This window comes from Arachis stenosperma, chromosome 9, assembly GCF_014773155.1.
Source record: "Arachis stenosperma cultivar V10309 chromosome 9, arast.V10309.gnm1.PFL2, whole genome shotgun sequence".
In the NCBI taxonomy this organism is placed as follows: domain Eukaryota; kingdom Viridiplantae; phylum Streptophyta; class Magnoliopsida; order Fabales; family Fabaceae; genus Arachis; species Arachis stenosperma.
In genome coordinates, this window is record NC_080385.1 from 161,358,730 (window position 1) to 161,376,939 (window position 18,210).

The 18,210-nt window shown below is 33.2% G+C and overlaps 4 protein-coding genes across 5 annotated transcripts; 1 reads left to right on the plus strand and 3 right to left on the minus strand.

Annotated features, from left to right (window-relative positions):
* The first annotated feature begins 797 nt into the window (after window positions 1-797).
* On the plus strand, window positions 798-1,571 carry LOC130951084 (uncharacterized). Its single transcript, XM_057879694.1, has one exon. The coding sequence runs from the start codon at window positions 914-916 to the stop codon at window positions 1,172-1,174; it is 261 nt and encodes an 86-aa protein (XP_057735677.1). The 5' UTR covers window positions 798-913; the 3' UTR covers window positions 1,175-1,571.
* Window positions 1,572-3,198: 1,627 nt separating this feature from the next.
* LOC130947978 (probable serine/threonine-protein kinase At1g54610) lies at window positions 3,199-6,681 on the minus strand. Its single transcript, XM_057876692.1, has 7 exons — window positions 5,958-6,681; window positions 5,238-5,522; window positions 4,825-5,142; window positions 4,522-4,743; window positions 4,200-4,294; window positions 3,992-4,091; window positions 3,199-3,690 (listed from the first exon to the last, which is right to left on the minus strand). Exons 1-7 carry the CDS (start codon window positions 6,399-6,401, stop codon window positions 3,367-3,369), a joined length of 1,788 nt encoding a protein of 595 aa, XP_057732675.1. The 5' UTR covers window positions 6,402-6,681; the 3' UTR covers window positions 3,199-3,366.
* Window positions 6,682-8,261: 1,580 nt separating this feature from the next.
* LOC130947655 (light-harvesting complex-like protein OHP2, chloroplastic) lies at window positions 8,262-10,737 on the minus strand. The gene is made up of 2 exons (XM_057876361.1): window positions 10,111-10,737; window positions 8,262-8,653 (listed from the first exon to the last, which is right to left on the minus strand). Exons 1-2 carry the CDS (start codon window positions 10,569-10,571, stop codon window positions 8,539-8,541), a joined length of 576 nt encoding a protein of 191 aa, XP_057732344.1. The 5' UTR covers window positions 10,572-10,737; the 3' UTR covers window positions 8,262-8,538.
* A 1,872-nt stretch (window positions 10,738-12,609) lies between these two features.
* Window positions 12,610-17,092, minus strand: LOC130951467 (uncharacterized). Of its 2 annotated transcripts, none has more exons than XM_057880121.1 (3): window positions 16,851-17,092; window positions 15,220-15,819; window positions 12,610-13,323 (listed from the first exon to the last, which is right to left on the minus strand). In XM_057880121.1, exons 2-3 carry the CDS (start codon window positions 15,765-15,767, stop codon window positions 13,254-13,256), a joined length of 618 nt encoding a protein of 205 aa, XP_057736104.1. In that variant the 5' UTR covers window positions 15,768-15,819; window positions 16,851-17,092; the 3' UTR covers window positions 12,610-13,253. The 2 variants fall into 2 exon arrangements, with proteins under 2 accessions (XP_057736104.1, XP_057736103.1); XM_057880120.1 differs by having other exon boundaries at window positions 15,220-15,843; window positions 16,851-17,071.
* Window positions 17,093-18,210: the final 1,118 nt, after the last annotated feature.

The following is an 18,210-nucleotide window of genomic DNA, read 5'->3' on the forward strand; positions in this document are numbered from 1 at the left end:
ATGAGTTGTTGCATGCACAAGGTGGGATTCGAATTCAAACCCCGACACTTGCTTAAACAGACGAATGAGTTAACCACTCGAGTAATCCAAATTAGTTCATTTTATTTTATTTTTTTGTAATGTTTGATATCTGCATGGAAATTAAAACCCAAGGCCCACAGAGACTATAAGAAGCTGATATTGACATAAAGTGATTAGAGATAACTCCATTTAATTTACCTCTTTTTAACAAGAGAAATGGTTGGGGGATTGCACTAGCTAGAAGCTCCCCCATTACTAAACAACATAAATGAGAATGCATCATAGCTTGCAAATGGAAAATTGGCATCTGTTCAAAGCAAAAGCTAGTGCCTTATCTTGGTATCATAATTCACAAACAAAGCAACCACCTTGGTCCCCCCACTAAATATGGTGGGTCCATACCCTTACCATGCGAATTCATCACTAGGAAATATTGGTCCCAACTAGGGTTGGCTCCTCTGTTGACTTTTCACTCATGCATACTGTCATTTGAGTAGTTTGATTCTTAATGTGTCTATTGATTAAGTATTCCAATCAAATACAAAGTACTAAGTACTAAGTATAGTATTACATTATTGTTTAAATTTAAAATGAATAAATTAAAATATAATTTATTCTAAATTTAGTAGTTTAAACAAGTATGCTCCACCTCTAAAATTTTCAATGACCCTTATGATTTCCCAAAATAAAAAAAAGTAGCTATCAAACATCACACATGGGATGCCACCACTATAGATCATGGATCATGATGTAGTAGTACTAATCCTCTCCCTCTAAAATCCCATGATCACTTTTTGTCCTATTATTTTTTCCTTCTCAATTGTATTTATAGATATATATATTTCTGTTCCATGCAATAATAAGAGAAGGTTTCATTCTAAAGCATTTGGTGATGGAGAAAAGCAAGTCATTCCCTGAATACTCATGCTCTTACTCTGAGTTTGGATTCAGAGAAAGATCCAACTCATATAGTTTCAATGGTCCAACTGAGAAAGGAGGTGGATTTTCTGCAGCAAGTGATCCTGAGCTTAAGAGGAAGAAGAGGATCAAGGCCTATAATGTGTTGACATCAGAGGGGAAGCTCAAAACCAGTTTCAGAAACAGCTTCAAGTGGATCAAGAACAAGTTCAGTGATATCCGCTATGGTGTGTGATTGTGTGAACCATTAGAATTGCCTACAAGAAAAGGTAAGAATATTTAAGGGAAACAAAAAGTGTTTTCAGATCATCATCAAAAGTGTTTTCTTGGTTTGTAAGAGTAAGAGAAAACAAGCAATCTAGCATGCTTTGTATGAAACAATCAAGAGTTCAAAATGTATGTATGTTCATAGGAACTATGATTAGTAATAGTAATATAGACTTCTATTGTTGTCCTTATCTTTAGTTATTCTCTTTTGGTACTCTAATTCTTTTGCCAAAAAGACCTGAGATATAGTAGAAAGGATTTATATATATATATATATAGCTGATAAAGTAACTAAAAACATTCATGTAAAGCCTCTTTGCACTTGTAATTCACTTTTACTTGAGAGTTAAGACAACCATTTTTCATTCCTTCTCTTTATTTATCATTTCTTTCTTATTTACTTTCTTGGTGATGGTATTTGTTGTCAAGCTCCAATATTCTTTCTGATCAATATCAATCTGCAATAATATCTTCAATCTAAATAAAATAAATGAGCAAAGATAATTGGAAAAATCATTTATAGGATACAAATTTTCCTTTGAGGTCACACAGAAACAACTCATCCGTTGCTTTAAGGTTCATTCAATTTTTTTTGTTGAATATATCACTGAAATACTCTCAAGAATCTAAAAGTTTTCTTTTATCCTATGCAAAAGAAAACGAATTACTGTTACAATTTGGAAACTTGTACTTGGATTTGACCCTTGGAGTTTATTGCTCAACACATGGTGCCAAGGGAAGGGATCTCAAAACTTACAATAGTTCCATTTTCATCATTGGTTCTTTGTTCTGCATATTATAGAACTCTAGAATCCAAATTCAATGGATGTACTGCATCAATAGCATATGAAGAAGAAAATAAAACGACAAAGGAGTAAAACAAACAACTAAGAAAGTTAGGGAGATTTTGAGCAGCTACTAGAAAGTAGGAGTGTTCAAATTCAAATCGACCCAAATTAAACCGTTCATTCAAACTAAAAATCGATTAAAACCATACTAATTTAAATTTGATCGGATTTTATTTTTGACAAATCATATGGATTAGATCGAATTTTGGATCTATTCTTCGAAACCAATCCACTCCAAACCATACAATGTAATATAATATTATTATTGTATTATCATATTTAAAATTTTACTTATAATATATTCAATTTATTATACATTTTTATCATATTCATATATTATTATTATATAGTGGGTATTTTATGAATTCAAAATAAAATTTATTTATTTTAATGAATTTATAATTTTATTTTTATTATTATGTTATTGTTGATTTTTTAAGATATTATTGAGACTTGTTATGTCATTGTTAGTTATTTAAAATTTGGTGTTGATACTTGTTATGTATATTATTTTTTCAAATTTACAAAGTCGCAAATCGAATGCAATCCAAAACACTTGAAATTTGATTGAATTGTTAAAAAAAAAGTATCCAATTCAAATCGCACCTTAAATAAAATTAGTGTTTGGATCAGATAAATATTTGACACAAAGCTAATCCAAACCGTACTGTGATCGTCTCTATTAGAAAGTGACATTCCAACTTACTGCACTTCTTGCATTATGTAAACAACTTGAATTATCTTAACCATGATTATAGGGAAGCTGCGGTTCATTTTGGCATGCAATTTACTACTTTTTGTAATTATATTACAAGTAATCTTTTAACAATAATTTCGTATGTAGAACAGAGAATTCAGTACATAATATTTAGGAGAAGAATGCTAGATGACCATCAAAAGTTACTGTTTTTGATTATCAGCTAGCCATCAATGTTTAAAAATATAACATAAAATATGTTGTTAGATTACTAGACTAAACAAATTAGCCTTAAAGAATTGAGTTAATAGCTAAATGATGACCAAAATCAATAAATTATGATGGCTCCTAACATTTCTCTACACGGGAAATAAGATAACCCAGATAAGTATGATCCAAATTTGATAATGATATGAAAACCAATAAGTATTTACTTTAACCATTGAAGACTAATGATTCAGTGGAAAACAATCAATCAATTACAGGTTCTAATTGAATTGAACCAATTGTATGTTTCTAATTCTATAGGTACAATTTTTAAGGGTCAATATTTGAGATATAGTAACTAATTGCAAGGTGGTTTTACAATATCCATAAAAAATTGTACAAAATTTTCTAATCAATTTCAAAGAGTAAATAGTCCTCCCTCTTAAAGTTTCTAAATTCTCTGGTAGAAGCACTCCTGAAACTGAATCTGTTGTAGTCATCATTCTGGGTTGCTTTTGGCTTTGACTTGGGTAATGGAGGAAGGTACCTTGTAATTTCACCAACATTGCCATGGTGATGGTATTTTGGGGCCACCTTTTTATCTGAAGCCAAAAGTGGAAACTGCTCCTTAGCCACACCAGGGTTTACACTAGATGAGGTACTGCTTATGGTGGCGCTACCCGGTTCTTCGCTTGGAATGTAAGTTTCAGGTTCCACATTCCTTCTTGAATCCTAGATATTATGTGAATTCAATACCTCAGTACTTAAGCAATGAATCAACTATCAAAGTAGTTGTGCTAGAAACATATGCATAACCAGAAAAAGAGAAAAGAAAAAAGAAAAAAAATCAGATGGATCAATGAACATCAGAGATGTATCAGTCACACATCATATAAGGTGATAAAAATATTAATAGGAACTGAAACCATCATGTAAGAGTTGCTAGTTTATCATTAGCATCATCTTATGACCATTTTGCCTTGGTTTATGCATGAAAATCAAAGATTTCTAAAGCACAATGTTTGAAACTTACCTCCTTGTTAGACACAGTATGTTCTATCTGCCTCTTAGGAGCTAGACTCTTGCGACGCTCCAGGTATGTACGAGAACGCCTGATTTTAGAGTTCATGTACCTAGAAATATTAGTAAAGCAATGAGATTCGATTTATATGTTCATCAAACTAGGACAATAAAAATTGGATTGATTGATCAATGTCATATTTTGAGCCAAAGTGACTTACTTGATCTGTTCTTTGGCTTGATCATGTTCATCATCTTCTCTGTGGATTACAGGCAAACCAGAGAGATCACAGGCCAACGGGCTTGTAAAGAAAAACTGCAGGCCAAAGATAATTGTATATGAGAAGTTTGGAATAGCTTACTCATGCAATGATTTTACTTCCTAGTTATTCATTAGCAATTGCAATCTTAACTTAATATTATATTGGACACACACATGAGCTTGCTCACTAAGTCTACAATTGCTTCATGATCAACAAAATGAATGTTATGGATGTGTTGTGCACATTTTAATGGGAATTGTCAATAGATACTTGCACACACCGGATTGTTAAGAGCTTTAGATGCAGTTCCACGGAACGCCGGTTCCAAAGCAAGGAGGGTACATAAAAGCCCCAAAGAAGATGGAGGGAGATCCCTGAAAGTTTCTAGAAAGCTAGGTCGATACGACCTTGGAGGTCTAAATGATGCAGATATTTTAAATTTTTTCCAGTACTCCTCTGATGGTGTGCCACATAATCTGAAAATTCTATGAAGTTGCTCAACCTGGAAGCAGAGATATATTAAGTAGTGGTAACATAGATACCGGAAAGTTGAAAAACAATGGCATAATATCAGCAGTATCACCTCTGTTCGGCCAGGCATGAGTGGAATTCCGGTGAACATTTCTGCAAGGAGGCATCCAGCACTCCATAGATCAATACCAACTCCATAATCCGTGGCACCTAACAGCAACTCAGGGGCTCTATACCACAGTGTCACGACCCGGCTTGTGAGAGGATGCTCATGGTTTGGACTATAATAGTTGGCTAGCCCAAAATCTGCAATCTTAAGCATTCCATTTCTATCAATCAAAAGGTTTGATCCCTTTATATCTCGATGTAAAATTCCCCTCTCATGGCAATGCTGCAGACCAGAAAGCAATTGCTGCATATAGCACTTGACCTACAATATACAATTTTACCTTTTAAGATTATAAAGGAGAATTATGGGATCCAAATACTAAAATGGCAGTGAAGGGAAAGTGGGAAACTCCCAACCTGCGGCTCGGTTAGCCTCTCTTCAGAATGAGAGATAATTCTTGTCAAATCCGTTTGCATGAAGTCAAAAACTAGATATATACTGTATTGCATTCTTGAAGTGGCTAATCCTTTAAGTTTTAGCACATTAGGATGATCCAATCTTTGTAGTATCAAGATTTCTCTTGCCATAAATTTAATGCTTTCGGGCTCTGATGTATTGAAGCGAACCTTTTTTAGGGCAACAATTTCTCCGGTGTCCCGATCTAGAGCTTTATAGACATTGCTGTATGTTCCTTGTCCTACCTGCATAAATGTGTAAAACAGGCCAAGTCAACTGGCTAGCTCACATCAGCCATTAACTTCTCTAAAGTTTACCTATCAGATTTCGATGTTCGAAAAGAAGAACAGACAGATTGAAGCTGAATACCACTGAAGATTATTGCTTTTCTATACTAGACATAAATCAATATAATGGTTGCATGATAGCTTACAGTTCTCATAAAGTAACTGATCAGATCATTGATTAAACTTAAGACAACAGTTATAACTAGTAAGGCTTTGGACATGTGCACTAAACTCTGGATTTCATTATTCAAACAAGGAAAATATATAAATAGCTCAGCACTATGAATTGAATGCCCAAATCATTTTGCATAACCCTTGAATCTTCATCCTAATGGCCAGAAGCCTTGCATAATCAAGATCAAAAGAGGGAACTGAGAAAGAGAAAATAGGGACCTTATCAATCATTTTGTAGGATTCAGCACTCTTTGGGACCAATCCACCAAAGACTTGAGCAGGAACATTATCAACTAGCCATTTGGGCCATCCATCAACCATCTCATAGTCATCCTCAAAAGTCTTCTTCTTTGCCAATTCTCTCTTCTTCCTCTCTCTAGTAACACCCCCTTTCCCCTTGCCACTTTCACCATTGTTGCCGCCAGGAACAGCAGCAAGCTCATTAACTCTTGCAAGGTTTCTGGGTTGAGGTTGTTCTCTCTTCTGATGATGATGATGATGCCTACCATTAGCATCCTCCATAGGTTCATACTTTTGACCAGTGGATCTTCTGTGAGCAACAAAATCAGAATTTGACACATACCCATTTTCCAATTTGAGCCTGTCTAGTCCCTTGGGTTCATGAGCAGGACCTTCAAGTGTCTTGGCCTGAACACACCCCATAAAAGCACCCCTTCTTCTTCTTCTTCTTCTTCTTTGATACCTTTTATTGGAGGGACAGAGTAGTGAGAAGAAGTAGAATTAGAAAAAAGAAAAGGAGGAAATGGGGGTGGGATGAAATGATGAATGTGAAGTTGATAGTGACAGAAATGGGAAGAAGGAGAAGGCGGCCATGGGCGGCACATTTGGAATGTTGCTGTGTGTAGTTTGTAAATAAGCAAAATGGGTGCTTTTTCTTTTCTTGGAATTCACTGATGAGTTGAGAGTTGAGACACACTGAACATGTCTTCTTTCTTTGCTTTCTCCGCAGAGAGAGAAGAGAGAGAGTGCACACGTGTCTGTCATTGGGCAGACAGGAAATCCAGATATTCTTCTTGTGTGTGGGTCCCAACTGCCGGCAACCTCGTCAGAATTTTGCACACCAGATTCCCTCATTATTTCTGTCCTCTACTTTTTTTTTATATATATTATGTTAAATAATTTAATTAAATATTTTAAATTATTTGATAGTTCTCAAATCACATCACTGTTGCTTATTAATGATCTAATCAAGTTTACGTATTCCTATCTTATTATTAAAGCAAGAGTTTCGGCCAAAAAGAATTCAATTAATTGAATTAAATTGTGAAAAATGTTAAGAGACTAATATTTTTAGTATGGAAATAGAAAATTAATTAATGTTGACTTAAATGTAAAATAAAATTAATAATAATCTTAGCTTATCAATTAAAATGTAAATTAACAATATGACTCTCAATCTGGGTGATGTGAGATATTTTTACTTCATGAAATGATCTTATCAATTAAATTTAACAAATGAAATGAGGGGAAACATAAAAGGCTTCAATTAAAGATAGATACTGATGTTATATCATCAACCAAGCCTTGCTTTTTGTAGCTATGATGTTCAGATATAATGATATTATATTATGGAGTAAATAGTAGTAGAAAGTTTGCGTTATTGAAAAATTTAAAAGTACGATAAAAAATTAGATATTAAATATATATTTTAAAATTAAATTTTAAAAATTAAATTTTGATCAATTTTTATAATTATTATCAAAAATTGAGATATTTTTATTTTTAAATTTTAATAATTTTATGTTAAGTGATTTTTTAATTATTTTTAGTGTGAATGATCATATTTTTTTGAAAAATAAAAAAATATAAAGATTAAATTTTGTTTTGATTTTTGTTTTAAAACTTTTAAATAATTATTTAAATATTATCAAAAAATTCGAATCAAATAAATAAATCATTTATTAAATACAAAATTTTTTTATCATTCACAAAAAATATAATACTTATTAGTTATTTTTGTTACATTTTCAAATTATTTAAGAACTATTTTCAGTTTTTTGTCGATAACATCTTTCGGGATATATTCATCTCCAATTGTCAGTGGTGCTTACTTTCTTGCGTTACAAAGCAATTTGCCGTTCTGAATAATATTTTTGACACCATTTCCCATAGTGCCAATTGGTACCTACAGCTTTAATTAGGTGTCATTTTTCCCTTTTCAGTTTTATTTATTTATGTTTGTTTATTTTCAATGTCAATAAAGTTCTCAATAAATAAATAATACTCCCTCCCTTTCCTTTCACCTCCTAACAAGGGTGACATCCTTGGATCAATCCAACATTCTAAATAATTAAATGAAAAAAAGACAGTAAGATGGTAAGAAATGCTAATTTAACAGCTAAAAGTCTCCCAAAAGCTACAATGATGTATGAAAAATTGTTGGTTGAATTCCTGTTTGTCAAATTAGCATTTCCAAACATTGTTGCCATTGCAATTTGCAAGGTGTGTTGCAAGTTTAATGCATCAAATGTGAAGCATTTGTTATATATACACACACAAGAGTTGAGCATAGTCAAACAGGAAAATCACATTCTTGTTATTTTCTTTTATCACCAATATGAAGAGAAAGCAAGCAAGCTTGCTTGCTATGAAATGAAGATGAAACAAATTGATCAATGTTGCTTACACTAAGGAGGTGGTAACAAGAAAGTATTAACTGTATATAATGTACTCGCTCTATTCCCTTTTATCTATCCCTGTCATTCTTTGGTACATCGATCCGACGATGTATAAGAAAGTGACAGGGAAAGGTAAGTAAGGAACAAAATATTTATGGTGTTCATTCCAAATCTAATATCCCAAAATTCGAGAGAAGGATCTTTACTTGATCAACAAAGTCTGAGCCTGTTGCATATTCTGTTAACAACCCAACAGCAAAACCAAACATTGCCCATCTGTAAGATAACAAAGTTCAAGATTAAAAAGTCAAATAAATAAGGCAGAAGCTTGCATAGATGTGATAGAATGTCCTAGAAAAATAAAGGGCTATGAGGTATTATCTCAAAAGAATGGAAAATGATTAAGCACAATTTGGCAAGAAAACAGAAAAATTATGCTTTGATAAACAGCTGTAAAAATATCAGTGGGAAGAGTAAAGAATGCAGCAAAAACCACCCAAAGTAAAATAAACATGACTGCCACCACCACAATGGAGCCTTTTGCAGAACAATATATATTATGCTTTACTGAAACTTTGACTAATTGTTCCTCTAAGACTTGAATAAAAGGGATTGTTTTGCCAAGAATATTGGAATTTAATATTACACATCCACCACTACTCATCTTTAACCCTCCTTTGTGAACATCTTAATCCTCCCACTCCCCGGATAATGCAAATAATGGGGAGTCGCAAAGTTAGATTATGCTGAGAAATCACTGCACCCTTAATATATAATGTGAATGTTCTAAAAATACATATACATATGATGGGCGAGTGAAAATTTGATCCCAAGTTCTGACTTTTGCACAAGTCAGCACCACTAAACTAACAATTCATCTTTGATATTATGAAATCTGTAAGGGCTAAATGTTGTGTTTGAGTGAAAATAAATTTATTTTTTGCAGGTTGGGTCAAGTAGGGCCACATTGAGAGGTTTAAGATACGGGTAAGGTTCGAATCGAGGGATTTAATGTCATAGATAGAGTTAGGGTGGAGCTTGATCCCTGCCCTACACATTTGTCACCCCTAACCTTTTCACCATTAGATGTGGTGTGGGATACCTCATCCAATAGTGGAAGGATGTGTCTGTTAGCTTAGTGTACAAGGTAAAATGAGCAAACAAAACATCATTTCACTTAGCATGGTTCTTACTCCAATGTGTTCCCCCATGGTTGCACCAATTTGTTCCCAAACAATTCAATTCAGTTATTGTAATGTTTAACAAGTTCTACTATATTGGGCCTAGCTTAATTAGTAGAGTAGAGCAAAGGTAGTTAGTTTATTAGTAGAAAAAATAGTATAAATAAAGGTGTTAACCATTGTAACCAATTGGATTATGTAGAAAGTGGATTGAATTCTCTCCTCATCTGATTTCTATCTTCTCTAATTTCTCTCTGGTTCAGTAATTCTTCTTTCTTCAGTAACTCACTTTTCCAATAACAATCATACATAAACTCACTGTTTCTATTGTTTTATCACATTTCTATGCCTAATTTCCTGTACTCATTATCATTACAATCAGAATTACCATTATTTGTAGAATTACAAGAGCTGCAAACTGAAATTCAATATTTTGAAGACAAATTAGTAGTCTACTGTTCATGAATAAAAGGTAAAATTTAACCCTAACTCTTAAACAAAAAGTATGAAGTCATAAACCCTAACAACAAAAAGAAAGACTTTTTCCTTTACCTTCCATTGCTAATCTCATTCTTGCCAATGAAGCCAAAGACAGGAGCTTGATCAGCAGCTTCTTCAAGCTTCTTCTGTTTGAAGTATTCCTGAAGCTCCTTGGCCTTTTGCCTCTGAAACTCTAGTGTGACCACATTCTTATCATCAGAAACAGCAGAAGGTGGTGGCTTCTGTGGTGGTTGTGGAGGCTGAGAAGAAGGTGGTGTGGGCTTAATGGGCTGAGGAACAGTGCCACCAGAAGAAGAAGAAGGGTCTCTAACAGGAGGAGCCACTGGTCTTCTGATAGGGCCTTCAGTCTGAGAGTTCCTTATGGTAGAAACAGCATAAAAAGGCTTGGAAGAAGAGAATCTAAGAGAGTAATATGAGGAATGTGTTGGTGGTAATGGTGATGATGAAGATGTGCATGATGATGAAGAACAAGTTGGGATTTTGATGCATGGGAAGGAACATGTCATAGACATATTTTCTGATGATGCTCACAAACAATCCTCAAAGATTTTAACTTTTTCAAGTTGGGTTTGGAAGTGTGGATGTAAAGGGATCTTATCAGAACAACTTGTGTGGACAAGGTGTGGCCAAGTGGAGAAGCAACTGCTTTTAACTTACTCCATCTCTTCTTCTCTCACAACTGGAAAAAAGTAGAATTCCACCATCATCTATTGGATTTTGCTTACTCTCTTGACTTTTATCAGGATGCACCAAAATATATATAAAAAGAAAAAAGCAATTAATAAATTAATTTTATTTTTACAAAAAAAAGGAAATATATATATATATATATATTGTCAACGAGGCTTAACCTCAGTAAATAAACATTTTTTATATTAGTTAAAATATGTTTTCTCAATTATGTTAGAATTAATTAAGGGTAAAGTATTAAATTACGGTTAGGCATAATCATATTTTGGTCTTTAAGGTTTAAAGTGTCCTATTTGAATAAAAAAAGTTTTATTTAGCTTCAATGTAATTTCATCGTGAGGTCAAAGTTAAATAATTAATAGAATGTTCTACATGACAACAATATAAGAACAAGATCGATAATCTAGATAACAAGTATAAGCTCCGGAAGCACAAAATCAACCATAGATGCATCAATACATTTATTTATTATTTTTCTTACAATTTAAATGAAATATTTTCTATAAATCTAAGAAGAATGATAAATAAATATATTTGATACATTTATGGTTGATTTTATACCTTTAGAGATTATACTTGTTCTCTATATTATTACCCTTGTTCTTGTGTGACATTCCATACCCTTGTTCTTGTGTGACATTCCATTAACCTCACGGTGAGATTAAATTAATGTTAGAGAAGTGCTACACATACAAATCTTTTTGACTTACAAGTCTTACAAGTTGCTACATATACGGGCCTTTTTAATGCGTTATTCAACCGTTTCCTACTTTCAAAGCGCTACACTCAGAACGGTTCTTCTTCCTTTTCCTCTTCCTCTTCATCTTTTTCGTTTTTTTTTTCGATTTTCCTGTTTTCAAAGCGCTACACTCAGAACGGTTCTTCTTCTTCTTCTTCCTTTTCCTCTTCCTCTTCCTCTTCTTCTTCCTCTTCTTCGTTTTTTTTTTTCGATTTTTATGGTTTCTGAAATTAAGTTTTGAAATCGTTTTGAAGAAGAAGAAGCAGCAGAAGATGAGGAGAAAGAGAAAGAGTTCTGAATTATGCAACGAATTTTGTGTGTATTTCTTAAATCTTTTAGGTGTATTTTCGTAATCCTTTGGGTGTATTTCTATAATCTTTTTGAAGAAAATGGAACTTCAGAAATACACCCAAACGATTACAGAAATACACCCAAATGATTACAGAAATACATCCAAATGGTTATAGGAATTCACCCAAAACGATTATAGGAATACACCCAAAGGATTACAGAAATACACCCAAAAGATTACAAAACTACACCCAAAGGATTTAAGAAATACACCCAAAATTCGTTGAAGTACATCTTATGCATAATTCAGAACTCTTTCTCTTACTCCTCCTCATCTTCTGCTGCTTCTTCTTCTTCAAAAACGATTTCACCATGAAAAATCGAAAAAAAAACGAGAAAACAGAGAGAAAAGAACGTAGATGAAGAAGAAGAACGTGCAGAAACGAAAGAAAAGAAGAAGAAGAAGAGTAAGAGGAAGAAGAACGTGCAGCAAGAAGAAGAAGGAGGAGAAAGAGAAGGCAAAAAACGAAAGAAAAGAAGAAGGAGAAGACGAAGAGGAAGAAAAATGGTTCGAAGCGCGTTTTGAGTTAGTTTTAATTGAACTTGTAAGGTTTACAAGCTTTAATCGCTTGTATGCAAAGAATAACTCTTAAAGTTAAATGAAATTTTTTAGATTTAAATAGAAAACTTTAAACCTTTAAGAACCAAAATATAATTACATCTAACTTAGGGAACCAATTTAGTATTTTATCCATTAATTAATTAATTACTCAGTTAACAAGGTTTTTTTTTCTAGTCTATTTAGCACATCAAAAATAAACAAACTGGTCTAAGGAAATAGTATTTTGAAATTCCAACTTGCAATACCAAGCTCATTACAGATTTACAGCCTCATCTTGAGCAATTGCAAGGTAAGAACATGAGTTTTCTCCAATAAAAAAATTAAGCAAGACCCACCCCCGCAAACTTACATTCCCATCATGACAACCCTGATTCTTTACAAAATTTTACATTTGTATTACCTTTCTTCTAGATAACATACAACAAAACTAAAGCTATATCCCACTGGCTGGAGTTGGCTACGTTGTGAAAACAATGTCATTGCACCTTTTGCTGGATCATATCACCACCCAACTCAAATCTTCTAGAGAACGCCATAGAATATAACTTAACTTCTGTTAATCCATATAAAAATACATAATGTAGCATAAAAATGATGAATCAAAGGTAAAGAATTCACACATGACAAGAATTATACAACAAATTGTTGAAGGGTGAAGGAGCAAAATTTAAAGCCGCAGCAAGCAATTTATAGACACAAATAATCGCTTAATCAAGGTGGTGTTGGTGTATGTATCTCCACATGACTGAAAAATATTTGCTCCATTTTTGCCTCAGGTCGAGTGATGGATTGTGTTAGCAGTGAATAACCCGATGAATGTGATCTGATCCTATCATCAATTATGACTCCGCTTTACATAATCGCACAGGAACAAGTCCTGCCACTTCCATTTTCAAATTCATCATCTGATCCATCATCCTCACTGCAGTTGTAAGATAATTCCATATTATTGAATCAATTCAACTAGGTAATAACACGTGAAAATGAAAAACAAAAAAGAGCCCATATTATTGAATCAATTCAAGTAGGTAATAACACATGAAAAACGAAAAACGAAAAAGAGCATCACATGAATACTGCTAGAAACCTTCAAGACTCATTCACAACAAAATCATCAAGTATATAAACACTCTCAACACAGAATACATGAAATGAACGGTTCTGAACCTAGCAAAGTACAGATCGGGTAATAGACAGATTATAAGAAAGACATAAACAAGGATAAAGCGTAAAATAGAGATCGAATCTCAATGTTCCCTGTCATTGCAACATGCTAATTTACTGGAGAAAAAACAAACGAGATTTTCTGTTTTCCTTCTTCACTATATATTACACCCAACAAACTAAGGAAATTTTATGTTTTCCTTGTTCTCTATATATTACATCCAACAAACTAATGAGATTTTATGTTTTCCTTTGGGAGCAGCCATTTTCTGGAACCTGCATAACGCAAGAGCTTGTTCACCAGGCAGCCCCATGGGATTTGTATTGAGAATCACTGAAGTGACCTAGGAGGAAAGTATAGACTGAAGATAAACTTGAGTTCTAAATGTTGTATTAACATGGAAAAGACTTCGTGTGTGGACATTCAATTTGCCAGTGTTACATCGGCAGATTATGACAGGGTATGGGTATCATTGTTAGTGACATCCTGGCCGAATTAAAATTGGAACAAAATTACATGAGCTAAACTAAAGGGAGAAAGTGTAAGAAAGAAATTGAAATTTCTGTGGAACTGTGGGTAATAAAGAACTATTTAAATGAACAAAAGCTATATATTTTTGAGTAATTGATCTAAAGCAATTATTTTTACGCATGCCTATATAAACACATTAGACATACATACACTGTCTGATGTACTATGATCATCTGTTAGGCCAATCTTGTAAGGCTCATAAATAACATCTACAGGTTTGATCCTTAGTAGGCATAATGATTTAGTCTCCAAAAAGGTTGCTGTGAGTGATTATGAACTGTTCAGGAGTTAATAAGAATTTTGGTAATAAGATTTTTGGCAAAAAAATATTGCAAAACTGCTAACAGCTAAAATCCTAATAAACTGATATTTGAAGAGTAGAATAAATGTAGTTCAAATTAGAAAAATTTTCTCAGAGTACTTACTTATAATAGGGTTTCTTTTTCGATTAAAAAAACAAAAACAAAAACAACAGGTGCTTATCATACCTAACTTGTGGAACTTTAAAGCCATTCCCAAAAATTTATCAATCACAAATTTGCATCTTTTACTGTCAAAAAAGAAAGAAGAAAAGACCAGCAGAACAATCCCCAATAATACTTGCCATTAGCCCCTTCAGAAGCAAACAATAAAGCCAACTATGAAATGAGTTCTAGGGCAACTCCCTACTAAACTCCATATCTGACAAGTAAATTCATTAATTAATGAACAGCATTTCTTTACCCAAAAATAGTGTATTGCTGATGACACAGAGAGAATCAAATGGTAGATGAGCACACAATTCCTAAGGGGATTCTATTACTCTTGCAGTCTTGTTCATGTTTCTCCAACATCATAGCACAAGTATGAAAATTCTAAAGCAACCTCCGTTTTTGTGCTATTTCCAATAGTATACAAAATGTACATAGATCAACCAAAATATAAAAAGTACATGTCCTAGTAGCAATTATCAATAATCATCTTAGCATATCTGATTCACTAGCATCAGCTGCACCTAATAAAGTTCAGGCGCTCCTAATGATGAAGTCTGATAAACAGGACCTTCTAATATATGGCAAGGGGACAAATAGAATGATTTTTCCTTTAATAACAGCTGAAATAGAAAATAAAATATCCAAATACCTGGGCTCAAATTCTCGTATTTCAACAAGCTCACTACCACAAGCATCTGTCCACTGCACTCTCCTCCTCTCTGGTGGGGCACCAGGAGCATCAGCTACCTTTCCATCTGATGCTTCATGTTCATTAGCAGCGTCCACTGATTTATTAATTCGCGGCCTTTTCAAGCTACTTTTAAGTACAACCTTTCTATTATCATTCTCATTATCAATTTGAGTAGAGGGATCCTTTCCCTGGTTGGAAACAAATGACCCTGAGGAGACATCATGCTGTTGAGCAGGGCCCACTTTGAGAGGAGATGGACTGTCATGCCCTGCGGAAGTGCGACCAAAGCAAACAAAGGAGGCACACCCGCGGGGAAGGTAGTTCTTTGTGGAAGCCAGCTGGAGCTGAGTGTCAGATTCTTGTTCTACCAACTGGTAATGGTTCCACGGCGCAACTCTCATGGGTTTATCCTCACTCCTCTGACCCAGCAGAAGAAGGCTCAGGCCCTTGCTATATCCTGAAGCCGAAGACGAGAAGAACCCTCCTCCTTCTACTGCCAATAGCATCAGTTCTGCTCATGGGCACACCATAAAATGATTTCGATTTGTGGCTCCCTCCCTGAGAAGAACCAAAGAAACAAACCTTTCAAGAAGAAACAAAAAAAAAATTGATTATCAGATTTGAGATCAGAACGACTTTATATTGCTTCAAATTTTTACACTTCTGATCTACTTTAACTATTTCTAACAATATTTTTCGTTCCACTTATTCCTTTCAGCTATCTAAAGACAGAATATGTTCAATCAAACAAATTTAACGTCCACACATTTCGCAGGGAACATACAGACTTGAAATGACTTGGGAATTAAGACAAGGACAAAATACAGAACTAACACTACCGTTAAGGCTTCCTCAATTTTCTAGAGGCTAAAACAGAATTCAATTTGATTCAACGTCCAAGTTTTTGTTCTTTTTAATATTTTTCTTTTGAAACAATCATGTATCACATGTCTTCGAATATCGTATAATAAACTATATCAAGATTAAAGTCCCAACAGCGTTGTGCATCTGTTGTACAAAGGCCCAGATAGTTAGAAGAGGGGCCTCAAAGGCTCAAATTCATTGAGTTCCGTTCTCACTGAAATTATCAAAATTATTAACATCATCAAAACATAACTCAATGAACACCCCCATCCATCTTATCTTAATCATCAATGTAAACCGTCATAGATATTCTTGACCAACACAATGAACATGCACAACAATACAATCATCATCATCATCAACAACAACAACAACAATAGAAGAGGAAGATATCATCATTTGTTCAATGCAAAAACTCGCGAAACGCATGGTACCCGGTTCCCCTCGCAAAATCCAAAATTGCAGAAAAAGAACAAATCACGAAAGCCACACCAAGCTCGTTCGAATGCTGGAGAAACAGAATCATAAAAACGCAAGCAACAAACAATAGAACACTCTTAAATCGCACTCGAGCGGAGTTAATAGTTATTCCAAAAACTCACACATTCAAATCCAACAAATAAATTTAAAAAAAAAATCAAAAGCGAGATATCAAACTATCAATTTTCTCTGAGTTTCACCGGAAACAAACGAAAAATTCTCAGATCGAAGAAAGCTAGAAGTACCAAGAGGAGCAGCGATGAATCAACGGCGGAGGAAAGCGGCGCGTGGATCAACGACGACGAGTAGCAGCATGTCTCTGTGCGAGATGATGGCAGCTACACGAAAACCTCGGCGAGAATTGAATTGAAGTATTTAACGCTCAACGCAAAACGAAAAAAGGAAATTAATTAAGAAAAAAATAAAAAATGATTTGGTAGTACTATATCGTCTAATTTATAAGACACCAAAAAAAAAAGATTTAATTTATATTTACTTATTTTTAGTAATTAAATTTTGTTCTGGATCCAATTATTTAAAAAGAGGATAGGGATAGCGACGCACACGGCGTATGATAGCGACGTGACCCCGTTTTTCAATGTGAGCTTGTAGTAGCAGTGGTAATGGTATGTTGTGTGTTTTATTTTTATTTTTAATTATGTATTCTTCTTTATCAATTATGTTCAGTATATATAAAAAATATGTCACTAATTCAATTATTTGTATAATATATATTAAAAATAATTTAAAAATATATATTCATACATAATTACATAATAATTAATTTAGTCACTATTTTTTATTGCACACAACATTTTTTCTTCTTTAATTTTCTCTTTTCTTTTGGCACTTCTACACTATTATGATAAGTTATCTTAATAGTGGTTTTTGTAGTCCTAGGCTAGTATAGTGCCTTAATTTATTTGGTGTTGCACTACACCTTATTAAATGTGCATTAATGCACTTATGTACACACAAAAAATAATTCATCAAATTTGCTTTTTAAAGATTATTTATTTTTTAAATTTATTTTTAAAATATTTTAATTAAATTTATCATCTAAAAATTTTAAATTAGTCACATTAATTTTTTTGTTATTTTTGCTACTAATAATATTAAATTTTACTGATATAATGCATTAATTAAACTCTAAAAAATTCACTTATTTATATATAATTATAAAATTAGATATATATTTAAATTTATTTTAAAACTTTAAACATATTTCAATTTGATAATTTATTTAGTGTTTAATTTTTTTATATACAAAAATATTTTTATTTTATCCGAATTATTAGAGTTCAATAACCAATATAGAGGAAACAAGAGAACCCTTTTGATTTTAAGAAACGGTTTGTGAGCTCTCGTACGAACAATAATCATCATTGAATATAAATATATGTTTAATTTGATTTAATTGAATGAATAACGAAACATACAATATATTCTTTCTTTTATTATGGACAACCACAAAACAAGACCATTTTTAAGTAATGACATTTAATAGGTTATACAAGCTAAGGACGACAGAAATAATGTCAACAAAAAAATTGTGTGCCCTTGTATGATACTGTGACTCGAATTTTAAATTTTCGACTATATTAC

Bases quoted from the DNA above. Each gene is read 5' to 3' on its own strand.
- LOC130951084 (XM_057879694.1), top strand. From the start codon at position 914: ATGGAGAAAAGCAAGTCATTCCCTGAATACTCATGCTCTTACTCTGAG.
- LOC130947978 (XM_057876692.1), bottom strand. From the start codon at position 6,401: ATGGGGTGTGTTCAGGCCAAGACACTTGAAGGTCCTGCTCATGAACCC. The intron at 4,092-4,199 runs GTAAGTCACTTT...TAATATTTCTAG, and splicing joins CAAGCCAAAGAACAGATCAA to GTACATGAACTCTAAAATCA. The intron at 3,691-3,991 runs GTAAGTTTCAAA...CATAATATCTAG, and splicing joins ATACTGTGTCTAACAAGGAG to GATTCAAGAAGGAATGTGGA.
- LOC130947655 (XM_057876361.1), bottom strand. From the start codon at position 10,571: ATGTCTATGACATGTTCCTTCCCATGCATCAAAATCCCAACTTGTTCT. The intron at 8,654-10,110 runs GTAAAGGAAAAA...GTTATCTTACAG, and splicing joins AATGAGATTAGCAATGGAAG to ATGGGCAATGTTTGGTTTTG.
- LOC130951467 (XM_057880121.1), bottom strand. From the start codon at position 15,767: ATGCTATTGGCAGTAGAAGGAGGAGGGTTCTTCTCGTCTTCGGCTTCA. The intron at 13,324-15,219 runs GTATTTGGATAT...TTACAACTGCAG, and splicing joins ATACGAGAATTTGAGCCCAG to TGAGGATGATGGATCAGATG.